Raw genomic sequence first — 21,546 nt, 5'->3', positions numbered from 1 at the left:
AACGTTGCGTGAGCCATGTAATTACCGGTGGTAATCGAAGGCGTTTGTCCACACAAAGCAGCCGAGCCCCAGCCACCTTGGCCACAACGTGAACTCCCCGCCCCTAGCAGGGGGTGTTGAACTTTAGAAGGATCACGTCGGATGTTCGAACGCTAATTAGGAGGATTAAACATGAGCTAATTATAAAACTAACTGCAGAACCCCTGTACTAATTCACGAGACGAATCTATTAAGCCTAATTAATCCATCATTAGCAAATGGTACTATAGCACCACATTATCGAACTAATTAGGCTTAATAGATTTATCTCGCGAATTAGACTCTATCTGTACAATTAGTTTTGTAATTAGATTATATTTAATATTTCTAATTAATATCAAACATCCGATGTAACAGTTTACTGAGTGTGCTGCCAAACAGGGCTAACCGGCGCGCGGGCACAACCTGGCGGCGTCGGAGTTACCCGGCGCGCGCCGAGGTACAAAGGCCCCCCATGGTGGCCTGGCCTGGTCTCTTCCGCGACCACGCCCCGCTCCCGCCCTAGGTCGCGCGGCCTCTCCTCGCAGGCTCGCACCGCAATCACACGAGCAGACAAGCACCAACTCCCTTTCTGCCTTTCGCTTTCACTGCTCACCATTTCCCGTCCTTGCCAGCCTCTCCCCTCTCTCTCGCCGTCGCGGGCGCCTCTTTTTCACCTCCCACTCCCACCCCCGCCTCTCTGCCACGCACCTTTGCAGAAAGAAAGGCGCCCGTCTGCCCGAGGTAGAGCCCGGGAGCCGAACGCCCCCGCCCCTCCACCACCAGGCACCAGCAGCGGCAGCAGCAAAGCACCACCACCAGAGACCCAGCCGAACGCACAAAAGCCCGCGGCCGGGAACGCGGGACAAAGCAAACGCGGCAGCCTGTACTGCGGGCTGCTGCAGCGCCCCCCCTCCCCAGTCCCAGTTCCAGCCCCCGGCCGGGCGCTCGCAAAGTGCGGAGCCGCCCTCTCTCCTCTCTCTCTCTCTCTCTCTCTCTCTCTCTCTCTCTCTCTCTCTCTCTCTCGCTCGCTCCAGGCCAGGGCGTGTTACTTCGCGCCCGTACGTACGGACCCCCGGCGCTCGTGCGCGGGCGGCATGTCCTCGGCGGCGGGCGGCGGGTACGGGGGCGGCGCCGCCGAGCACCAGCACCTGCTGCTGGGGCAGGCCGCGGGGCAGCTCTACCACGTGCCGCAGCACAGCCGCCGCGAGAAATTGCGGTTCCCGCCCGACCCGGCGGGCTCGCCACCGGCCGCCGCGTGGCCGGCGCCCCCGCCCTTCTACTCCTACGCGTCCTCGTCCACGTCGTCCTACTCGCCGCACAGCCCGGCGCCGTTGGCGAACGCGCAGCTCGTCGCACACGCGCTGCCGGCCGGCGCCGGGGCCCAGATCCCGAGCCAGAGCTTCGCGCTCTCGCTCTCCTCGGCGTCCTCGAACCCTCCGCCCGCGCCGCGGAGGCAGCTCGCGGCCGTTGTAGCCACGGGCCCGTACGGCCCCTTCACGGGCTACGCGGCCGTGCTCGGGCGCTCTAGGTTCCTGGGCCCCGCGCAGAAGCTGCTCGAGGAGATCTGCGACGTGGGAGGCCGCCCTGCGCAGGCGGACCGGCTCTCCGACGACGGGTTGCTCGACATGGACGCCATGGACGCCGCGGGGGACCATGACATGGACGGCGGCGAGCGCGCTGCCGCTGAGGCGGTCGCGGTGTCCGGCGCCGAGCAGCAGTGGAGGAAGACCAGGCTCATCTCCCTCATGGAAGACGTGAGTTTATCGCTATGATCCGCTTCTCACCTCCTTCATCATTCGAAGAAAATAAAAACACGTCGGTCCTTTCTGCTTCCGTTTTATGCCGCAATTATTTCTTCTTCGGCGAGAAGAATCTAACGACCACCTCATGGTCACATCATGGAGGTGGAGGCTACATCCTCCTTGAATCTTTATTCACTGTGGTGGCACAGCTTATTTCTTGTGCTTGTGATTTGATGATAGTAGATATGGCTTGTGATTTGAGCTCTTTTGGATATGTTTCTTTGCTTATTATATGCATCAAATCATTGTTTTGCACTGTTGATGTTGAGCAGCTTCTATCATTTCTTTGTTTTTTCCCTTGTAATAACTAGCAACTTGTTGCGAGTTTGCGAGGTTCATGAACATAAACATAGCTCAGCCGTTCATGAGCATGAAATCGGAAAATCAAATTCCAACAGGCTGCTCAAGTTTTATCCCGTACAAGTTTTCAAAATTTGTACTCGATAAGATTCCTAGAGCTTGTCTTCTTTCGGAACGATGCTATATACATCAGTCTAAACTGCAGAAAGATTCCGTTTACGTTGTTGCCGTGTTTTTTTTTGGGGTTGAAATGATTCTATTTCACGGTTATAATTTATCCAAGCAAACTATTTGGTCGCATCCTGATTCCTTGATCGGGAACATACATGCATCTTCGGAACATACATACATGCATTTTTGGTGTGTTCTAACTTCTAACTCAACTACATCAACCTTGCAGGTTTGCAGGCGATACAAACAGTACTACCAGCAGCTGCAATCTGTTATATCTTCGTTTGAGACCGTTGCTGGGCTGAGCAATGCTGCGCCCTTTGCTTCAATGGCCCTTCGGACAATGTCAAAGCATTTCAAATGTCTGAAGGGCATGATCCTAAACCAGCTGCGCAACACTAGTAAGGTCGCCGCCAATGATGGCATCGGCAAGGAGGATATGGCAAACTTTGCACTGATGGGAGGTGGTTCAGGCCTCCTAAGGGGAAACAGTGTGAATGCGTTCGGTCAGCCTCACAACATTTGGAGACCTCAAAGGGGGCTTCCTGAGCGTGCGGTGTCCGTTCTTCGCTCATGGCTGTTCGAACACTTCTTACATCCGTAAGTATATACTGGATATGGTATCTTCTGATCGTCTTGTGTTTGAAGTAATTATGAAACTGATCTTTTTGGTTCATGTTAAGTCTGCGTACACAGTATCGAGTTCCGGTGTTGTGCACTAATAATAAGGCTCTGCCAGTCAGAAATTTATATATTGCGATGCTAAGTTGAATTTTGCGAGTGTTTATCTATTGGGTAGCATGGGGACATGACATGTCATGATGATATGCTGCTTGCGCAACATGATCATGATTCCTATTAGCGAGAGAATCATGAAAAGATCCGAGATATGGTATAAATGCCTACATAGTTCCAGCCAAACCAATGGCTAAAATTCATTTGCTTTATCGATAGCTTCTATTATTTTTCATGTGCATGCACTACTTATTTTGCTTGTGATAAGGCCACAATAGCCACTGCTTTCCATGCATATGTTTAACAGATAAAAAGTATGCTGGAAAATATCTTTTAGGGATTATCACCAACAGTGAATAGTATATATTCCACCTCATCGACTATTGTTGCGGATTCATCCTTGCTGGTACTGATTTATGAATGACTGTCAGTAATGCTTATTGATCCAGATTTCCTCATGGGGCCAACTTGTTATTTACTGCTAGCTCATATTTATTGTATAACCACTTCAAAAATGAATATTTCAACGACCTTGGACAGGTACCGATTTGGGTATAGAAAGGAGTAAAAGCCTATACAGACAGCACTAGAATCTAAATGTGTCATTGCGAATATATATTCTGCTCTTTGTGATTGATGATGATTCTTGGTCGATTGTAAGCTTGTAACATCTGTTTCAATAAAGCCTTGCATCTAAAGATAAGTTCTGGTTCGAAACCTGGTTCTTTGCTTGCTGGCCGCACATTATCATACTAGCTGTCTTAATTCTACTTTTAAAAAAAAGCTGGCTTAATTATTTTCATTTAGGTCCAGCATTTTTATCCTTGATACATCCTATAGCTTTGTCTTGGGGTTGGGTCTCAGGTGCTAGTCATTGACCAATTACTGCTGTGTTGATTCTTCCTACCTTAGTGTTTACATTTTACATGTTCTTTTTATATCGCCATGAGTTTATTTGTTGGCATGTGCACTACTATATCTGCTTGCATCGTTTGTATGCTATTTTCATGTTTGTCGCTTTTTTTTCCAGCTATCCGACTGACAGTGACAAGCAGATGCTGGCTAAACAGACAGGCTTAACAAGAAACCAGGTAAGTAACCATGTCTCCTTTTTTTTCTTTTTCTTTTTCCCAGTAACGGGACAAATTCTGTTACTAGAGATTCTCCATTAGGTCATTAGCAATGTTTTTCAGCTGTCAAAAACAAAATATTGCATTGTGAATCAACCATCTCTGTGAAATGAAATTACAATATATTGAGCTTTGTATACATTAAAGTGCTAAGTTTGGGAATTCAATAAACAGGTGTCAAACTGGTTCATCAACGCCCGGGTGCGTCTCTGGAAGCCAATGGTGGAAGAAATCCACAACCTGGAGATGCGGCAGCAGCACAAGAACCCATCCCTGGACAAGAACCAGATGGGCATGCAGCAAACCCAGCACTCGTCGGACAGCAGCGGGAAGCCTTCCGACCCTTCAAGTTCACAACGGGGGCAAAACAGTGGCACGACGACGAGGAACCTCAGCTCCCCGGCGTCGCGGCACATCCTGCAGGACGAGCTCTCTCAGATGCCCCACGACATGCCAGGCCAGGTGAGCTTCGCTTACAACGGGCTCGCCACGCACCACGGCCTCGCACTGTCACACTCCCACCCCCAGCAAGCTGAAGGGATCAGCGCCGGCGGCGCTACCGCCAACGGCGGCGTCTCGCTCACCCTCGGCCTTCACCAGAACAACCGGACCTACATCGCCGAGCCGCTTCCGGCCGCTCTTCCGCTCAACCTCGCGCACCGTTTCGGGCTGGAGGACGTGAGCGACGCCTACGTGATGGGTTCGTTCGGCGGCCAGGACCGGCATTTCACCAAGGAGATCGGCGGCCACCATTTGGTCCATGACTTCGTTGGTTGATCAAAAGTCTTGTCTCTTGGAAGGGGTGGTCAGCATGTATTGTACTAGGGTGTAGGACAGTCGAAGAAACAAGTGGCCGGCCGGGCGTCCGTGTGCCTCTCGTGGTGTAGATGCGTCCAAGAATGCTGTCGATATTTGACAATGTGGGGGGCTATAGAGGGCATGACCATACCTTTGAAGATGTGTTGTATGTCGGTAGATGTTGAACCCTATTTGTTCTCTAATCCCAGATGATCGATTAAGCCGTGTTAACATGTACCACTATTCCTTTGACATGCAATTGAAGTGAAGTGATATCCTAGCTTGCAGAAAAGTGTCGTTCTTTGCACCATTGTCAATCCCCAGCACCCATGGAGGCTGAAATGTCTTTCACAATAATTTACAGTGTAGCTAGCTCCACTTGTGTAGCCCTAAAATATGACTGGTGGATAGGTAGCCTTATCTTGATGCTGGATGAATATGGTTAGCCTTTCCATGTACTCCATTAAACTAAGAAAGCAGGTGGTGGCAGTATTAATCAGTGCCAGATCCTGCATCCTTGGATGGAGTACGCCTCCTAAAGCTTGGACAGGCCATGATTTGCCCATCTGCTGCATAACCTTCCAGTTCCAGCACAGGTTTTGTCATCATCCCACGATTCCCACCCTCCTAACACCACCTGTTAGGGCTGAGTTGTCCCTACCGTAACCTAGCTTTTGCCTTGATCCGCGCACTAAACAACCGGCCAATTAGCCAGCGGTGACATGGGCGACGCCATGATCGATCGGCCTGTCCTTCCTTGAGGCTGTCCTGTCCAATTTTTTTTTTCACTTCTCCCCAGGGTAAAAAGCCCATGTTACCTGGGATCAGTTATCCATGGCCCTCGGGGTTGCAGCGCCCGATTTGACGTACGCTTTGGCGAGTAGAATAACAGCTGGGGGGGCTCCATGCACGCCCTTTTTTGCGTGGAGGGAATCCATGCACGTCACTGGCTACTGCAGCTCGGCGCCTTCTCGGCAGAAAGCAGCCGGCGTTCTCCCGTTTAAAAAGGGCGCTGCTTTCTTTTTCTAGGCTCTAGTGGTGCCTGCATGGGCAGATTATTGCGCTCTGATTCTGCATGCCGGCTGAGCAAAACATGATGTGCCGCCTTTCTCTATGCCTTCATCTTCATGGGTAAAGCAGGGGCGATCATTGCCACTCATGGAGCGAGGGGGAGAACTGGAGTTTGGATGCACAAGCTTCAGGGCTCAGATATCCATTCCATCCCTGTAGGGTGCGTGTGCATGGGAGCTAGAGGAAAGGCTGCCAAGGACATTCCGGTTTCTATGTTTGCTGTAGGAGTGCTTGTTTTCGACGACGTGAAAAGGAGGACACGCTCTTGTCAAGTCAAGATCACGTTAACTCGTATCTGCAGCTCATGAGCTGTAAGCATCTTTCACCAGAGCCGCGGTTTGAGGGACGTTGGAGCAGGACGGGGGTACTGGTAGGAATGGAGCTGTGGCGTGTTGATTTTTGAGTAGCGGAGTCATCGGGAGAAAGCTGAGAGTACCCTCTACCTTATGATGGGACCAAGAGGGGCCAGTTTAGGTGCTTTGTTCCTTTTGTCGCTAAGAAGGGACAGCTTATATTACCATTTCCTAAATACGTTCAATTCCTTTTTAGCACCGATTTTTTTACCCTTTCATTACGCAAGTGAGGAGACTGATACTACTAGCACAGTACCTAGTAGACATCTTTTTCAGCCTGTGGGCTGTGGCTGCCTGACATCTGAGAGCAACTGCAACACTGGGAAGCCTTTGCTCTCATCCTTCTCTGATCAGTACTTCAGTAGTGCCATGTTCCGCTTTTAACGCGATGCCTTTCCTCATCTCCTTCTTCATGTCGCTAATACATCTCTCAATCAAGTGATAGACAGGATATCAAAGCATTATGGCAGCAGCAGGTCAGGTGAAGGTGCATGCATGGGCCACACACACCTGAGTGCCAAAGCACCCCAAAGCTAAAGGCCTTTTGATCCTAGCCTAATCCGGGTCAGGTAGTGGGGGTTCCCCGTTAAGCATATGTTCTTTCCACTCTTAAGATATGGCCGATCTGACGATCCGTCCCTGGATTTGCCACTTCCAAGGAGAGATGCCATCCCATCCCCCTCGTGCCTTTTGTTTGTCTAATCCGAGTGGCCACCTCCTCCTGCTCCGGCCGGCCGCGGCTGTCACCACCGGTCACCACGCACCTCTCACCACCACCTCCACCACCGCAACCTCTCCCCTCCCAGTCCCCGCAGCGGCAGTGGCACAACGTGCTTTCGCCTCGGAAATGACATGCGGCACTGTGCCCGCATAGAATAATTGCTTTTCTTGGGAAGCGCGGGTGGCAGCAGGCACGGCAGCAACACTGCAGCAGCAGCGGCACAGGCGCTCTGAACCGGAACTGGAGTGCAACTGTGCAAGTAAGCGTTGGTGTTGGATTGGATGGCCTTTGCATCATGCATCCAGCATCCCCTCACCGCCTCACGCCCTGGCCTAGGCTTCTGTCTACTCTGCTACCTAGCCCTGGCGCTGCGTGTTGCATCTTGCATGGCATGGATGGATAAACAAGTCATCGGGACTCATAGCCTTTTTCTATAAAGAAATTGTCCAGTTTGTTGGGTTCTCGCTAGCTACGGAGGACGTCAGGTGACCTAAACAAATCGCACTGCTCCCTTTCCGTCTCCATTACGTGGGGTGGGATGGGTTTGTGCACCGACTGGAACGGATCGAGTTCAACCCATCTTGTATTTCGGTAGGAGGATGTTCTAATTTTTATTTGGTTGAAGGGATTGCGAGGGATAGAATGGATGCTATTTTAACAACGTTAACAACGGGTCCCACATGTCAATGTCGGGACCCATCTGTCATCCTCTTTTTCTTTTTTTACCCACCTTATCTTCTTCCCCTGCTATGCTGCCGCCCCAGCTCTAGCCTCAGCAGAGCCGCCGACCGCATGGGCGCCTCCACGCGGCGGCAACGTGGCCTCGCACGCGCGGCCTTCCTTCGCCGAAGGAGCTGGAGCACGCCGCCGGCTAGCTCCTTGCTCGGATAGGTGCGCGTGCCTCTTACCCACGCCAGCCATGCCACCTTGCTCCTCCTTGCCGCGCTCGCGCCACCAGCCAGCTCCTTGCTTGGAGCCGCTCGCCTGTGCCCCCATCGATCGAGTGAGACGGTGTGCGTGGGAAGCCACCTGGTTGACGTGGTCCGCTCGTTTTGGGCAAACCATCCTAACCCGCATCTACACGGTATATTTCTTATCGTGGACGAACCTAACCCACTGCATTTTGAACCAAACACTGTGCCAACTGGGCCCGACCCAACCCAACCCACTCCAACCCTCAAACCAAACACACCCAAACAATTTTTCTTAGGGGGCGTTTGCTTCCACTGACTTATTTTTAGCACGTGTCACATCGAATGTTTAGATACTAATTAGGAGTATTAAACATAGACTATTTAGAAAACCCATTACATAAGTGGAGGCTAAACGGCGAGACGAATCTATTAAGCCTAATTAATCCATCATTAGTAAATGTTTACTGTAGCAACACATTGTCAAATCATGGACTAATTAGGCTTAATAAATTCGTCTTGCCGTTTAGCCTCCACTTATGTAATGAGTTTTGTAAATAGTCTACGTTTAATACTCCTAATTAGTATCTAAACATTCGATGTGACGGGTGCTAAAAATAAGTCAGTGGAAGCAAACGGAACCTTAGACCAATAATACAGCGAATCAGAGATGGAAGTGGCGAGCGACGGGGTGAGCTTTGAGAGGGTCCCCTTAATCCTTGGCTAAACTTTGGCCACGATATCCATGCAGAATATCTTATGAAAATGCTCTCTCTTTTGCTGCAACTGCAACAATATATGGTGCGCACGAGTACACGACGAATACCAGCTGCCGGGTCCCGTTGTAGCGGATCATTTTTTGTGCTTGTGCCATTTGATGAGGCGCTTTTTATGGGAAATTTCCACGTGAAAACCTGACAAAAGAAAGAAAACCATTGGTCCATGCACATTAAAAAAAGTGTTGGAAAAAACATCAATAATATTGACATGTCTACAAACACCAAACTGATTATTTCGGTTTGTACTTTGAAAACCGAATAAACCGATTGCGCAGCTCTGTCACGGCTTCAGTTAAAAAAGAAGAGGAGGAAAAAAAAAACCAAGGAATGGGAATATTTGGATGCCCGAGTCCCAACCAACCTTCGGCGGCGCACTCCTGATCCAACAAGGAGATAACACCGGCCCACGCCACAGAAACACATAGGCGCGAAGCCCGCCCGACACGCGACGCGGTCCACTGCAGCCCATAGTCGCACCACATCCAACTTGCAAGTCAACAGTTTCCCCTCTCCTACGCGCGCGCTCTCGCCGGCCGCTCGCCGTTTCGCTGCACGGGCACCCACCACTGGGCCGCACCAAGACCTGCGTGCTCATCGGTGCCTCTCACCGCGGAAAACAACCGACTCCGCCGGAGTCGGTCACAGCTTGACCATCGGCGGTCGCGGCGTGGCGCGGCGGCACCTGTCATGGCGTTCCAAATACTTCCACGCGCACCGTCCGGATCAGACGCATAGCGCCGGCACCCAAGGAGGCCAGGAGGAAAGACCCGAGGACGCCTCTAGCTCGACGTAGAGGCAAGAGACGATGCCACGCCAGTGTCTCTGGCGCACCAGCCATCAGGAAGAACGCCACGAGATCGAATCTCCCGGGCTCGGTCGCTGCCTCCTTGCCGAGAAACTCACGGGCTCCGCACGTCACAACACCAACACCATTCTGGCGTCACGACGACATCTTTCCGGTGGAGATAAAAGGGATTAGAGATCGTCATGGACCATATATAAATCAGGGAGAATCTTCGCATCATTTGACGGGGGCATCCATCACGCCAGTGGCATCGCGGGGAGATGGCAGCCTCCCAATGTGGCCACCACCACCCGCACAAGTCAATGCTAGTTGATAGGCAAGAATCGCAGCGGCTCGATGCCTCTCTTGCCCGTCAGGGCACCCGCAATGGTGCCGTTAACCTTTCTACAAGGGAGCCACGTAGTAGAGAGAAGCGAGGAGGGAAGGTGCTGCTGTTAGAAATGGCAAGGGCTGCTAGCACGCATCCCCATGCTAAGTAAGCTCCACCAAGTGCTCAGCAATCAGTTCCATCTTCTCTCTCCTTCGGTCGTCTCACTACCACGATCTTACGTTCCGGCAGTCTCTCGGCTCCTCCGCTGGGCACGACCAGCGCTGCAAGATGAGACGAGGCGTCGGCGGCAGCGCAAGGCGGGACGATGAGCACACCATGCTACCGGCAAGGAGTGGAGGACGGGCTGCACCTTGTCGTCGTGGACATGAGGGGGGACGGGGGCTCCACGGCTTCCTGCGACGGCCGCGACTTGCGGGAGGAGGCGCAACCACTGGCGCGAGAAGGCACGGCGACGCCCTATTCCCGGCATGAGAAGTGAGTGGGGATGAGGAGGTAGAGGCCAGCCAAGCACGGAGCTGCCGGTCCGCCGTTGTGCAGCAGTGCAGGGGCATAGCGGAGTGCAACCAAGCCATCGCGGAGGAGGGAGGGCTGACGAGAGGAGCAGCGTGAGCTCGGGCACGGCCTCGGCGGCGCCACCGCGGGTCGGAGGGACGGCGCTTGTCTGCCGACGCGTAACAGGTCGGTGAGGACGAGTGGTGCCGGAGGAGGAGACGGCAACGGCGACGGCGACGGCGGGCGAGGGCGAGGCGGAGTGAGCGGGCTCGGTCATGTGGCCATGGGAGTAGAGCAAAGACCGCCGCTGTGGGAATCGCCGAGGGCGAGTCTGCCTGGGTGGAGCTTAAACTTGGTGCCATAGGGGAGGAGTAGGGCTGGTGGGTGTGGAGGCGGAGGTGCGAGGCGTGGGGAGGAGGGAGTTCGGGGTGTGGCCTGCCGGTGCGCATCGCAGGAGAGGACGGGTGGCCGCCGGTCGGGAGGAGGGGGGTGGTGATGCTAGCGGAGGTGTGGGTGGCGGCTGGCGCAGGCGTGGGGGAGGACGGGCGGGCTCCGGCTGGAGAGAGGGTGTGGTGGCGCGGAGATGAGAGGCGACGCACGGTGGGGACCAACCACGATGCCATGGCTATGGGCGGCGGGCGACGTGGTAGCCGAAGTGGTGGCCGGAGCAGGGTAGTGCCGACCGTGACACCATGGTCATGGGAGAGTCAGAGAGAGAAGAGGCGTGAGGAGAGGATAAAGTTTGGAGCATAGAATCCACATGAAATTAATGTTGCAGTAAAATTGTTGGGTGGATGATTTATAAAACTTACTGCATCCTACCTATCTTGCTCTAACGCTCTCACGCGGTTCGGCAAAATCGATGGATAAACAGCGATAATATTCTCCTAGTCCTTTAGCCTCTAGTATAATCCATCCATCGCTCTCACGGGCCTTGCCGCCTTGACAAGTTGGCCGGGGGAACGGCCTCTCCCCGTCTCCGAAAGGTCACGGACACTGTGTGGCGGACACGCGCGTCTCGCCACCTGCTGCGTGCATGCCTGGATTCTGGAAGCTAAGCCAAAAAGGATTATGTTAATAATCCACCTCAGGTGCTTTGCGGCTCGCGTGCTCCGGCAACGAGGGCTAAAGAAATCGTTAGCGTTTCTTGGGTGGCGTGTGGTGCAATCCTCGCCTCCTCGGTGGTATTGCGGCCAAGAACCAAACTACTCGCCGCACTATCCAAAAATCTGCCTTTTTGCAGGGGGAATATCCTGTGTAAAATATACCGATTATATGGCTATAGAATATTACCTGCCCCTGCGTATCATGTTTCTGCAAAATGTTTTTCATGGCTGCTCCGAACTAGTGGTTTTTCTGTAGTGTAAGAAATTAGCAGCATATTTTAGGATTTCTGTTTGGTCAGCAAGTATTTTTATGACTATTTGTTTGACATTCCTGGCAGCTTCTCAGCGTGAAAAGTTAAAAGCTTAAACAAATAACGAACTTTTTGTACGGCTTCTGAAAAGCTGGAAGCTCAGAAAAGTTGAATTTATATAGAAAGTTGGAAAGCTCAGTTTTATGAGCTTTTCATAGCATTCTGAGCTCATAAACCTAAACACATCTTTTAAAAGCTAGCGTTGACTTTTCAGAACTAAAAAACTAGCAACAACTTTTCAAAAAAAAAAACTCAAAAGATGCAGCTCAAACAAACTTGCCATTAGTATTTTCAACCTAAATATCAACTCATCGGCTGTTAGTATTGTGCATTGAGATTTCTCAAAGCAAATACATTGCTTCCTAAGTTTTTAAATATATGACGCTTTTGATGCGCTGGATTTGTTTCTCCAACTTTGACCAATATTTTTTAATAAATTAGTTAAATAAAGTAAACTATGATTATTATCTATGTGTTTTAGATTTAACTTGTAGTGTTATTTGTAGAAAAAAATGAATATTCGGCGAGTGAAAAAGTTAGTGGCATCATATATTTAAGAACGGAGGTGGTAAGTGATAGCACGAATACTTAGGGTGCCTTTGGCAGGGCTTCAGCTCTAGCTCCATGGATGGCTTCTGCCGAAGTCCTACCAAACGGAAAAGTGGAGAACGGTTCCGACCACGAATCTCCTCAAAACTTGGTGACTGGAGCCCTTCGGTGGAGAGGGAGCCAAAAAAATTGGCTCCCCGCGGATCCTCGCATCGTTTTGACGCCCTTGTCCTCTAGTGGCCCTGTGGATGGAGCTACAGTAGACAGAGAACTGGCATCCGGTGTAGGGGCGTGGAGAAGGATGGCGGCGCGGGGTGGAGGCGGCGGGTGGCGGGCGCAGGCTGGCAGTGAGCGCAGGGCCGACGCTGCACATGGGAGGGGAGATGCCGGCGGATGCAGGGGAGGCCCGACTCGACGGCCGGCGGGCGCGGCCGCGCAGGCAGGTGGGAGGTCGGCGGGCGCAGGGGAGGGTGGCGGTGCAGAGAGGTGGCTGGCGGGTGGCTCCTGGAGAGGGACGGCGACGCGGCAGCGGGAGGCTGGGGTTGGTTGGTGGTGGGCGAGGTCGAGGCGATGGCTGCATGACCGCAGAGAAGAAACGGGGAGGGACGGGGAGAATGATGAACATATAAGGAAGATGGGAAATAATGGAGAGACAAAAAAGAATAGGAAGGAAAAGGAAAAAAAAGAAGAAAAGAGAAAAAGAGAAAAACAAGTGTATTATGGAATCACCTTTCTATCCCTTCGGAAAATCTGTTTTACCAAACATTTTTTAACCAAACAAACCAGGTCTAAAAAAATTGCTCCACCGGAAAAGCCATTGAAACTAGAACAGCCACATCCACGACCTGCGAAACGAACCCTTATTATTTATTCTCAGTATGACCCAGTCATCACGGCACCTACGTAGGTTTGAAAAAAGCAGGTCCATTGTTCACGCCGGCCGACTATTCGTGGATCAACCATGAAGTCACTATGAGCCTCCAGTGTCGTCATTGTGGCATTGCTTTCCTTTTAAAAAAGGTGGCAGACGCTCCTTGTAAGCTTTTCAAGAGGACCATAACGCCTACGGCGCTTACTTAGATGTTGGCATATTGCATTATCTAGCAAAGTAGTGGCGTCCACTTGGTTGGTGTTCCAACAAGCTCGTGAGTCATAACAAATTATTTCCCGCAAAAAAAAAAGTGATAACAGACAATATATTGAAGAAAATGCAAGATACAATAGAAAAGGGGGGATACGTTTCGTATGGCAATTTTTCATATTTCATTTATTATGAAATAAAGAACCGTTCGGCACGTAGAAATAAGAAACAAAACATATTCTAAAGAAGTTTGGTTGCTCCACAGTGCACAGAGAATGTTTTGCATTCGGCTCAACCTCAGTCGAGCCGAGGCGTGAAGTATAGCGTAGTAAATTTTCACATGTGAGTATGTGACTTCAATACTCAAGAGTTTCTTGTATTTTACAACCACGGTGTCGGTGTACCTTCGTCAGAGAAATAACAGTCCTATGGTCATATGGTTCAAGGAAAATTACCCGTTTCGGTGATTAGGCTGAACTCGAACTACGTCACGCTTTACGCACGCCTCTCCATTGCTTGTCCGTCTTCATCATCTACTTGTACAAAGAAACCTACATATCTGTACACTACACGCCACAAAAAGGCCTCACCTCGCGCGCCGTAGGAGAGCGACGGCGCAATCGCAGTGCTTGTCTACTGTGTACCTTTGACTCTGCTCTCCTCTACGCCATCACCGTAACGGCCCCTTTATGGCTTTATCGCCGTGGTGGCTACTACTACCGCGGTGCCGCTGAAAGGGACGCGACGGCCAAGCGAGTGCCGAGCCGAGAGGCCTCCGAATCTCCGGCCCGCCGCGCGCGCGGCCGCCGCTCCGAAATGGACGCTCCGGTGCCGTTCATCCGTCCGCTCCCCACGTGCCGCGCGATGTGATCCCCCACGACGGATTTTTTTTTATTTTTAACCCTTTTAAAGATACTAGCAGAAATACCCGTACGTTGCTACGGTTCCTTACTTGCTCTCACGTTATTACTCTCACGTTATTATTCGCTTGTTCCTAATACGTTGGCTTCGCTTCATAATATGTTAGTGTGCTTTGCAAGTATAGTAGTAGAAGACATTTGTGGGTGGTTTGATACCATCTGTTTATTAAGTGGGATCCATACATAAAAATAAAAAAAATTCACTGCTTAACCTCCGCTCTATCCACTCATTTGATTTCCCCCGTACTCATCATCATCTAGCCAGGCGCTGCCTCTTCGTCCATCGGCGCCACCCGCATATTGCCCCATCCTCACCGTCGCCCAGGCGCTGCGCATTCTGCCGTCCTCGCCGTCGCCCAGGCAAGCGCTCGTTCTCTCCGTGCCTAGCCTCATTCCCGCTTCGAACGCTAGGCCATAGCGCCTCTGGCCGCCATGAGCAGGGTGCGTTCTCCTCTTCTTCTCGTTTCCATCCACCTCCCTTCTATAATCCACCCCAAATTGTTCCAATCAAATGCGAAATTGAGCCCCCAATTGCTAGATGTGGAGGCCTTAGTTTCGGATCTGAAGGGGGTGGATGTCATTGAGATGGGGGTTTGAGATCCTAGCCTCCGCCACTGTTTGCGTTGCCTGCCGACCGCCGCTGCGCACCCCCCTCCCTAGCACCACGTCCTCGCTGGCACATGGCTCTACTTGGTTGACTGCAAGGAGGCACCGGCTCCTTGTTTCCTTTCCCCTTCCCCCTCTCTCCTTCACCCCTTGGGTCCACATGGAGGGTAGGGCGTGCAGCCCGAGGGAGCAGCTGCCCGCCAGGACGAGCAGCAGACGAGCAGCAGTAGTGCGTGGTGAGCGCGGGGAGGAGTACAAGAATAAAACTCTGGGTGAGAATTGACATCAATTTTCTTAGACTTTATAGTATAGATAGATTACATGTGATTTCCTCCCCTCTTCCCCCCCTTCTGTCCTGAACTCCTGATTTGGTTCCCCCTTCTGACCTTCTTCTTGCGTTTGCACATGAGAGCACCAGCCACACGAACTGCAAAGAATATAAAGTCTCTACTGCACATGTTCCAAGACCCATGGCCAACAAGCAGGAGGCGGTGACCCGGATCCTCATCAACGACGCACAGAACTTGCTGCATTGGCTCATGGCGAGGGACATGCATGGCGGTGGCGCCAAGTGTGGCAGCGGCGGAGTGGACGTCGACACCGCTAGGAAGCAGTGGGCCGTCATCGAGGCTATCGTGGGCCTGCTCCCGACGCAGTCGGAGAGGAGCCCCGTGCCGATGACCAACCCGGCGAAGCTCCTCAAGACGGTGATGTCAGTGTCCACGTCCAACATCTGCAGGGCCAACCTCAAGAAGCAAATCGGCATACATGCAGCTGGATCAAGCAATCCTGGAGGACATGCTCATCGCTGCTGGCACTGGTGCGAGCATGAACAACTGAGGGACCAGTGCGGGTGTGAACAGCTGAGGGACCAGAAGAGCAGGTCACAATAGCGGCACGAGAGAGACAAGCAGGAAGACGACGACGGATCGGCCACTATAAACTGGAATGTGGAGGCGATCTATACGGGGAAAGATCGATGCACAATGAAGGAAGATGCTATTTTTGGAGGTGTTTCCACTTTGGTAACGCAAGGGAAACAATCATACGGTTGTCATCATGATTTGGCGAGGCAAAGGCGCGAGGGGCCACCTGTTTTGGCGACGTGAAAGAGCATCACCCGCCTGCCGCACGAAGGAGGCGCTTTCTACATAAAGCATTGATCGGACGACGACAATTGCGAGTTGGCGAGGCGAAGGGTTGCCTCCCACAGGTTACACCATACAAGAACAGAGCAAAGGCTGGACCTTAGGTCAATTGCAGTAAACTTTGGGGACGTTGCAAAATCATTAAAACATATTTCAAGGACTGCGAGTTGCTTACAAAAAAGTTGAGGGACTTTTTTACAAAACAACCATGACGGATGGAAGAAACAACCACACTTTAATATTAGGTATAGATTTTTAAAAATAACCCATCACCAACTTTATTTGCACCGGGTGACCCTTTTGGTCGCGCCATGGGCCGTGGCGTGGCAAGTAGGCGCTGCCGCGCCACGTGCACTGGCATGGCAGCGCTGCCATGCTAGCGCGGCAATGCAAGCCACGCAATTGCGGCGCTGACTGGGCAAGCCGCTACCGCGCCACATGCACTGGCATGACAAGCTTGTTGCGCCAGACTGTCTGGTGCGGCAGCGTCCAGTATTGACAGGCGCGCTGGCCCTTCCTCCTTCCTCCCTCATCTCTTCTTCCTCCTCCAGCCCGACCTGAGCCACATCCTTTGCTCCCCCCCAATCCCTCCAAATTCGGTGATTTGGGGTGGGAAAAGTGGAGGGAATCGATTCCTGCGTCGTTGGGAAGGTATCGCCTACTTTTTTCCTTCTTTTACCATTCCATTTAGTAGATTGGAGGGTATTTAGGTGAACTAGGTTTAGGATTTTGTTTTGAAATTTTCATGATTTACAAGTTTGTTATGTAGTAATGGATGCTTATTTCATACGCAGTCGACTCTCTGCCCACGATTTTAACGTGTAGAAGTAGTTGCATGCATCGATTTATATAGTTGTTGATGTATCTGTGTAGTGTACATGGCATGTGTAGGTTTATTTGTCTAAAATGTTGAATATTAATGTAGTTTATTATTGTTGTTCATAGTAAATGAGCTATATTTTGTATTTTGTAGATAGATCCTTTAGTTCGTATGTTTCATGGTGGGATTGTGAAAGAGAATTGGGAGTTTGAGAATATGAATGAGGTAGTGGAATTGTTCGATGCTCGTCCAAGTTTTAAAGATTTAGTTGATCGTGCAATGAGAAAGTATGGATGTGGAGTGGATGAGATGATATTGACAGGTCATTTTGATTGTGGGAAAGTTACACCTCATTACATTCTTATGAACTTGGCATTCGAGTCTAATTGGAAGCAATATAAGGAGGTAGTTGAACCTACAAATGTTGTATGTTTGGAGGTGGTGGTTGATATTTGTCCTAGGCCTGGCGCAAATGTTGCCTTGAGAGATGAAGTCCGGTTAGTGGTTGAGAATGGTACCCAAGAGTCAACAATTTCACACCATGGTTTAGGTGAAAGCCAATCTGATTTTGGCTTGGCCATTGTGAATGATGATTTTTCCAATGATACTTTTGAGCGGGAAGAAGCAAACATAGATGATGATGATATATCTCTAGGTTCCAAAGATGATGACTTTGAGGAGGAGGATGGGGTAGAAGATGTTCAGACCAACGCACATGAAGATGTAGGAGTCGGAGATGGGCCTGAATATGAGGAGTCACAATCTAAGGAGGATGGGCTGCAGGTCAACACTACAACCGTGCATGATGTAGAGGACATTGGTCATGTGGACGAATGTTTTAATTACACCCCTAATGAGTTGCAGCTGTTGAAGGAATGTCATGTCGAACTACCATCCATTCACAGTGTTAAGGATATAAGCATGGTCTACAAAGCCATATGTGAATCTACTATGGTGAATTCGGAAGGGATACCCTATGTTGAGAATCCAGTGATTAAGAAGGAAATGAAGTTCAACAGTCTTGAGGAGCTCATGTTTTTCTTGGCTGACTACGCAGTGAGGTTACATAGGCTTTTTAGTGTAGTTCACTCTGACAAGAACCTAAGTTATGCTGTCATGTGCAAGCAAGGATGCATGTGGAGTGTATGGTTGCACCTAAGTAGAAGCACGGGGCAATGGAGGACTTTAAAATTTGTGCAACCTCATACTTGTCGTTCTTCTCAGCTGAAGCGAGTGCACAGCTACGTACCTTGGGCAGCGCATCCTAGGCATTGTCCGCGCCGATAGCGAGACATCGGTACCATCTCTCATGGAGTCCATATTCACCTTTAGTGGATACCATGTTGTTGGTGTTTAAACCCGGCAATCTATCGAGGGGGGGTACCCGAGGTAGTGTTTTGGTTAGTGGGACTCGTCGAGATCAGGAACTCGAAGGTAAACACAGATACACGATTTAGATAGGTTCGGGCTGCTAGATTGCGTAATACCCTATGTCCTGTGTGTTGGTTGGATTGAATTGTTTTGGAGGGGGTCCCTGCCTCACCTTATATTGTCGAGGGCAGGATTACAGGTTGGTTGGTTACAAGAATACTAGTCAGATACGACTAGAGGAGTTCTACTCTTATTACTACGAGTACTTTTCTATTCCTTGACTAGTTCCTATCTTTCCATGTAGACTACGCCGTCCTGTGCTAATATGTACTTGGACCATCACGACAAGTATGTATGATCTCAGATCATCACCATGGCCTCCTAAATTATGCGAACGAACACATGGATGGCTTTCCACTGCTTGTGCATAGGTGGTGCACGAGGCACTTTGCCGCCATTATGTGGCTTTGCCAAAAGAACAAAGAAGTAATTGGAAAGTTGAAGGTTTTATGCATGGTATATACAGAGAAAGAATTTGATGAGAAGTTAGAAGACCTAGTGAAGGACTTGAACGATGAGGCTAGACAATGGTTGAAGGGTGAAATGGAGGATAAGGACAAATGGGCGTAGGCTTTCGATGAGGGAGGGATGTGTTATGGTATTGTGACCACAAACTATTCGGAATCCTTAAACAATGTTTTCAAAGGCATCGGAAGTAGACCCTTAGCCGGAATTATTGAAAACTCATTCCAAAAATGCAACGCGTACTTTATGGATAGATGGCAAAAGGCACATGATCTGTTGAATGAAGGTCATAGGAATGGTAAGGTTGCAGATGACTATATATCAGATTCTGAGCTAAGGTCATTTAACCAATTACCAGAACCGTACGGGCCAGAAAGAATGATATATTGTGTAATAGGTGCTGATAGTACTAACATTGGCGGTGAGAGCAATGAAGGTCGGAACTATAGAGTGGACCTCAATGAAGGTTCGTGTAGTTGCAAGGTTCCTCAACTATTGCATCTTCCATGTTCACACTTGATTACAACTTACAAGGCAAGAGGTCTTAATTTTTAAAGCCCCATATACATGTCATCGTTTTACTCTTGGGAGCACACCATTAAAATTTGGGAATCCAGCTTTGAACCTTACACCTTGATCCGTCACAATGGCCGCCATATGAAGGCCTAGAGTACGTGCCAAACTCCGATTTGAAGAGAGACAAAATGGGTAGGAGGCAGAAGAAGCATTTGAGAGGCGACATGAATGAGTCGCAAGGGAGGCTTTCAGCAGATTATGGGATTAGCGATTTTGATGTGGAGAATTCAAAAAATCGTTGCTCCAAGTGCCACAAGTTCATTAGGAATTGTACATGCCGTAAGAAGAAATCTAAGGGCAAGAAATCTAAGGGGAAAAAGAAAAGCAAGCGTTCTTCCAACCTAAGGGTAGTCACCGAGGTAGTAGTGTGCATGTTAAACATTTTAAGATGTATTATAGTTGTACTTATGCCTTTTTGATAGCATATTTTCTTTGTTACTCTACTAATCATGCAAAGAAGCTTATTACTAATGAGTTTTGTTTATTCTGTTTCAGGATGGCGGATCCATCCTACCCGCTCTTTGAGGCCGCGTATGACGTGAACCACCACGGCCACCTCCTCGCCAACCACCATGAGGTACTACAATTTCCATTTAATTCCATTTACTTCCATGGTTCAAAATATTCATGTTTGCAATTATTTGGTTGTTTTGCAGGAGTTGAGGCCATTACGGCCGCGTGTGCACTCCCCACTTAGGTCAGATCAGCACTACGCGCCATACCTGCAGAGAGCGGGCTTTCTAGACATTGCTCGAGTGGTTGTTGGAGGCCTTCCTCCGATGTATGGACCCTTGCTGACCGCCATGGCCGACTGCTAGCATCCGGAGACTCACATGTTCCACCTCCCATGCAGGGAGATTACTGTCACCATGCAGGACGTGGCCATGATCCTTAGTCTTCCACTTGAGGGGCTTCTAGTGATAGGGATCATTCAGAGTGACAACAAGCGTGACATGGTAGAGCTGCACATTGGGATTAGGCCTCTAGAGCCTAAGGAGGGAAACAAGGAGAAGAAGACATCCGGGGTGAGCCCGGCATGATTGAGGGAGCAGTTCAACGTATGCCCATAGGGAGCAGATGAAGAGGTTGTGGAGAGGCACGCTCATGTTTGGCTGTGGCACTTTGTGAGCAGCTTCTTACTCACTGATGCAGCCAGGAAGACCGTGTCTTGGATGGTTCTTCCATTATTGGGTCAGAATTAGGATAACATCCGTGCGTACAGTTGGGGTTCAGCGGTGCTTGCCTGGATGCATAGGCAGCTATGTGACACTTGTAGACACACTGCAAAGGATGCCAACCTTGGAGGGTGTGCTTACCTTCTACAGATTTGGATTTGGGTGTGCATCTCGGTGGGTCAACCTTGCCATCTACGCATTGAGGTATAACTGTTGATGGCTATTAGCACCCCAGTTTGTAAACAACAAGCGTATGGATTAGTTGTAGTTCTTCCCTCAGAGTATTCCCCCAAGATTTATAATCCGTGGAACTTATAGCACAAGATCTATTTCAACTATCATTGTTAGTATTAACTTGGTGTTTATGAGTGATTCAGACAGATAACAGATAGAGTAAAGGTAACCAATCTACAGCAACCTAGACAATGCAAATGTTGTAATTCTGAGCATGGATAGCAAAGCAACACAGATATGATCTTAGTAAAAAGCTTCTTTAGATCTACACCTTCGGTCCGGATCCCCAAACCTCTCACCTTACAAAAGAAAGAGCGTGTGGCAAAAATTGGAAGGCGAGGGGTGAAGGAAATCCCAGGCCGATCAGCCTGGGAGGGTCCAAGCCGATCGGCCTAGGCCTTCCTTTTGGACCCTCACATCCTTGTTCGTCTCCAAGTGTTCTCTGGTTCTCTGGAATCTTCTTCACACTTGCATGTGGGCCTAGCACCTCGGTAGCTTTGAGATGAGATTGATCTTCAATGACTTTACAAATCTCCGCTTGATCTTCTCTAATTTCTCTATGATCCCGAGCTGGTCCTTGCCATATCTTCATAAACTTAGCCCTTAAGTAACTTCGAACAATTGCTTGCCAAAGATGGGCACCAGGTGGCACCAGAGGGTGCCAGGCCGATCGGCCAGGGCTCTCTAGGCTGATCGGCCTAGCC

The 21,546-nt window shown here is 50.1% G+C and overlaps 1 protein-coding gene across 1 annotated transcript; it reads left to right on the top strand.

Moving 5' to 3' along the window:
* Positions 1 to 529: 529 nt before the first annotated feature.
* On the top strand, positions 530 to 5,188 carry LOC117849567 (BEL1-like homeodomain protein 9). The gene is made up of 4 exons (XM_034731151.2): positions 530 to 1,775; positions 2,524 to 2,894; positions 4,060 to 4,120; positions 4,334 to 5,188. Exons 1-4 carry the CDS (start codon positions 1,116 to 1,118, stop codon positions 4,934 to 4,936), a joined length of 1,695 nt encoding a protein of 564 aa, XP_034587042.1. The 5' UTR covers positions 530 to 1,115; the 3' UTR covers positions 4,937 to 5,188.
* The last annotated feature ends 16,358 nt before the right edge of the window (positions 5,189 to 21,546 follow it).

The sequence above is a fragment of the Setaria viridis genome, chromosome 3, assembly GCF_005286985.2.
Source record: "Setaria viridis chromosome 3, Setaria_viridis_v4.0, whole genome shotgun sequence".
NCBI lineage: Eukaryota > Viridiplantae > Streptophyta > Magnoliopsida > Poales > Poaceae > Setaria > Setaria viridis.
The sequence above is the reverse complement of the archived record's forward strand: the minus strand, read 5'-3'. Positions and strand labels throughout refer to the sequence as shown.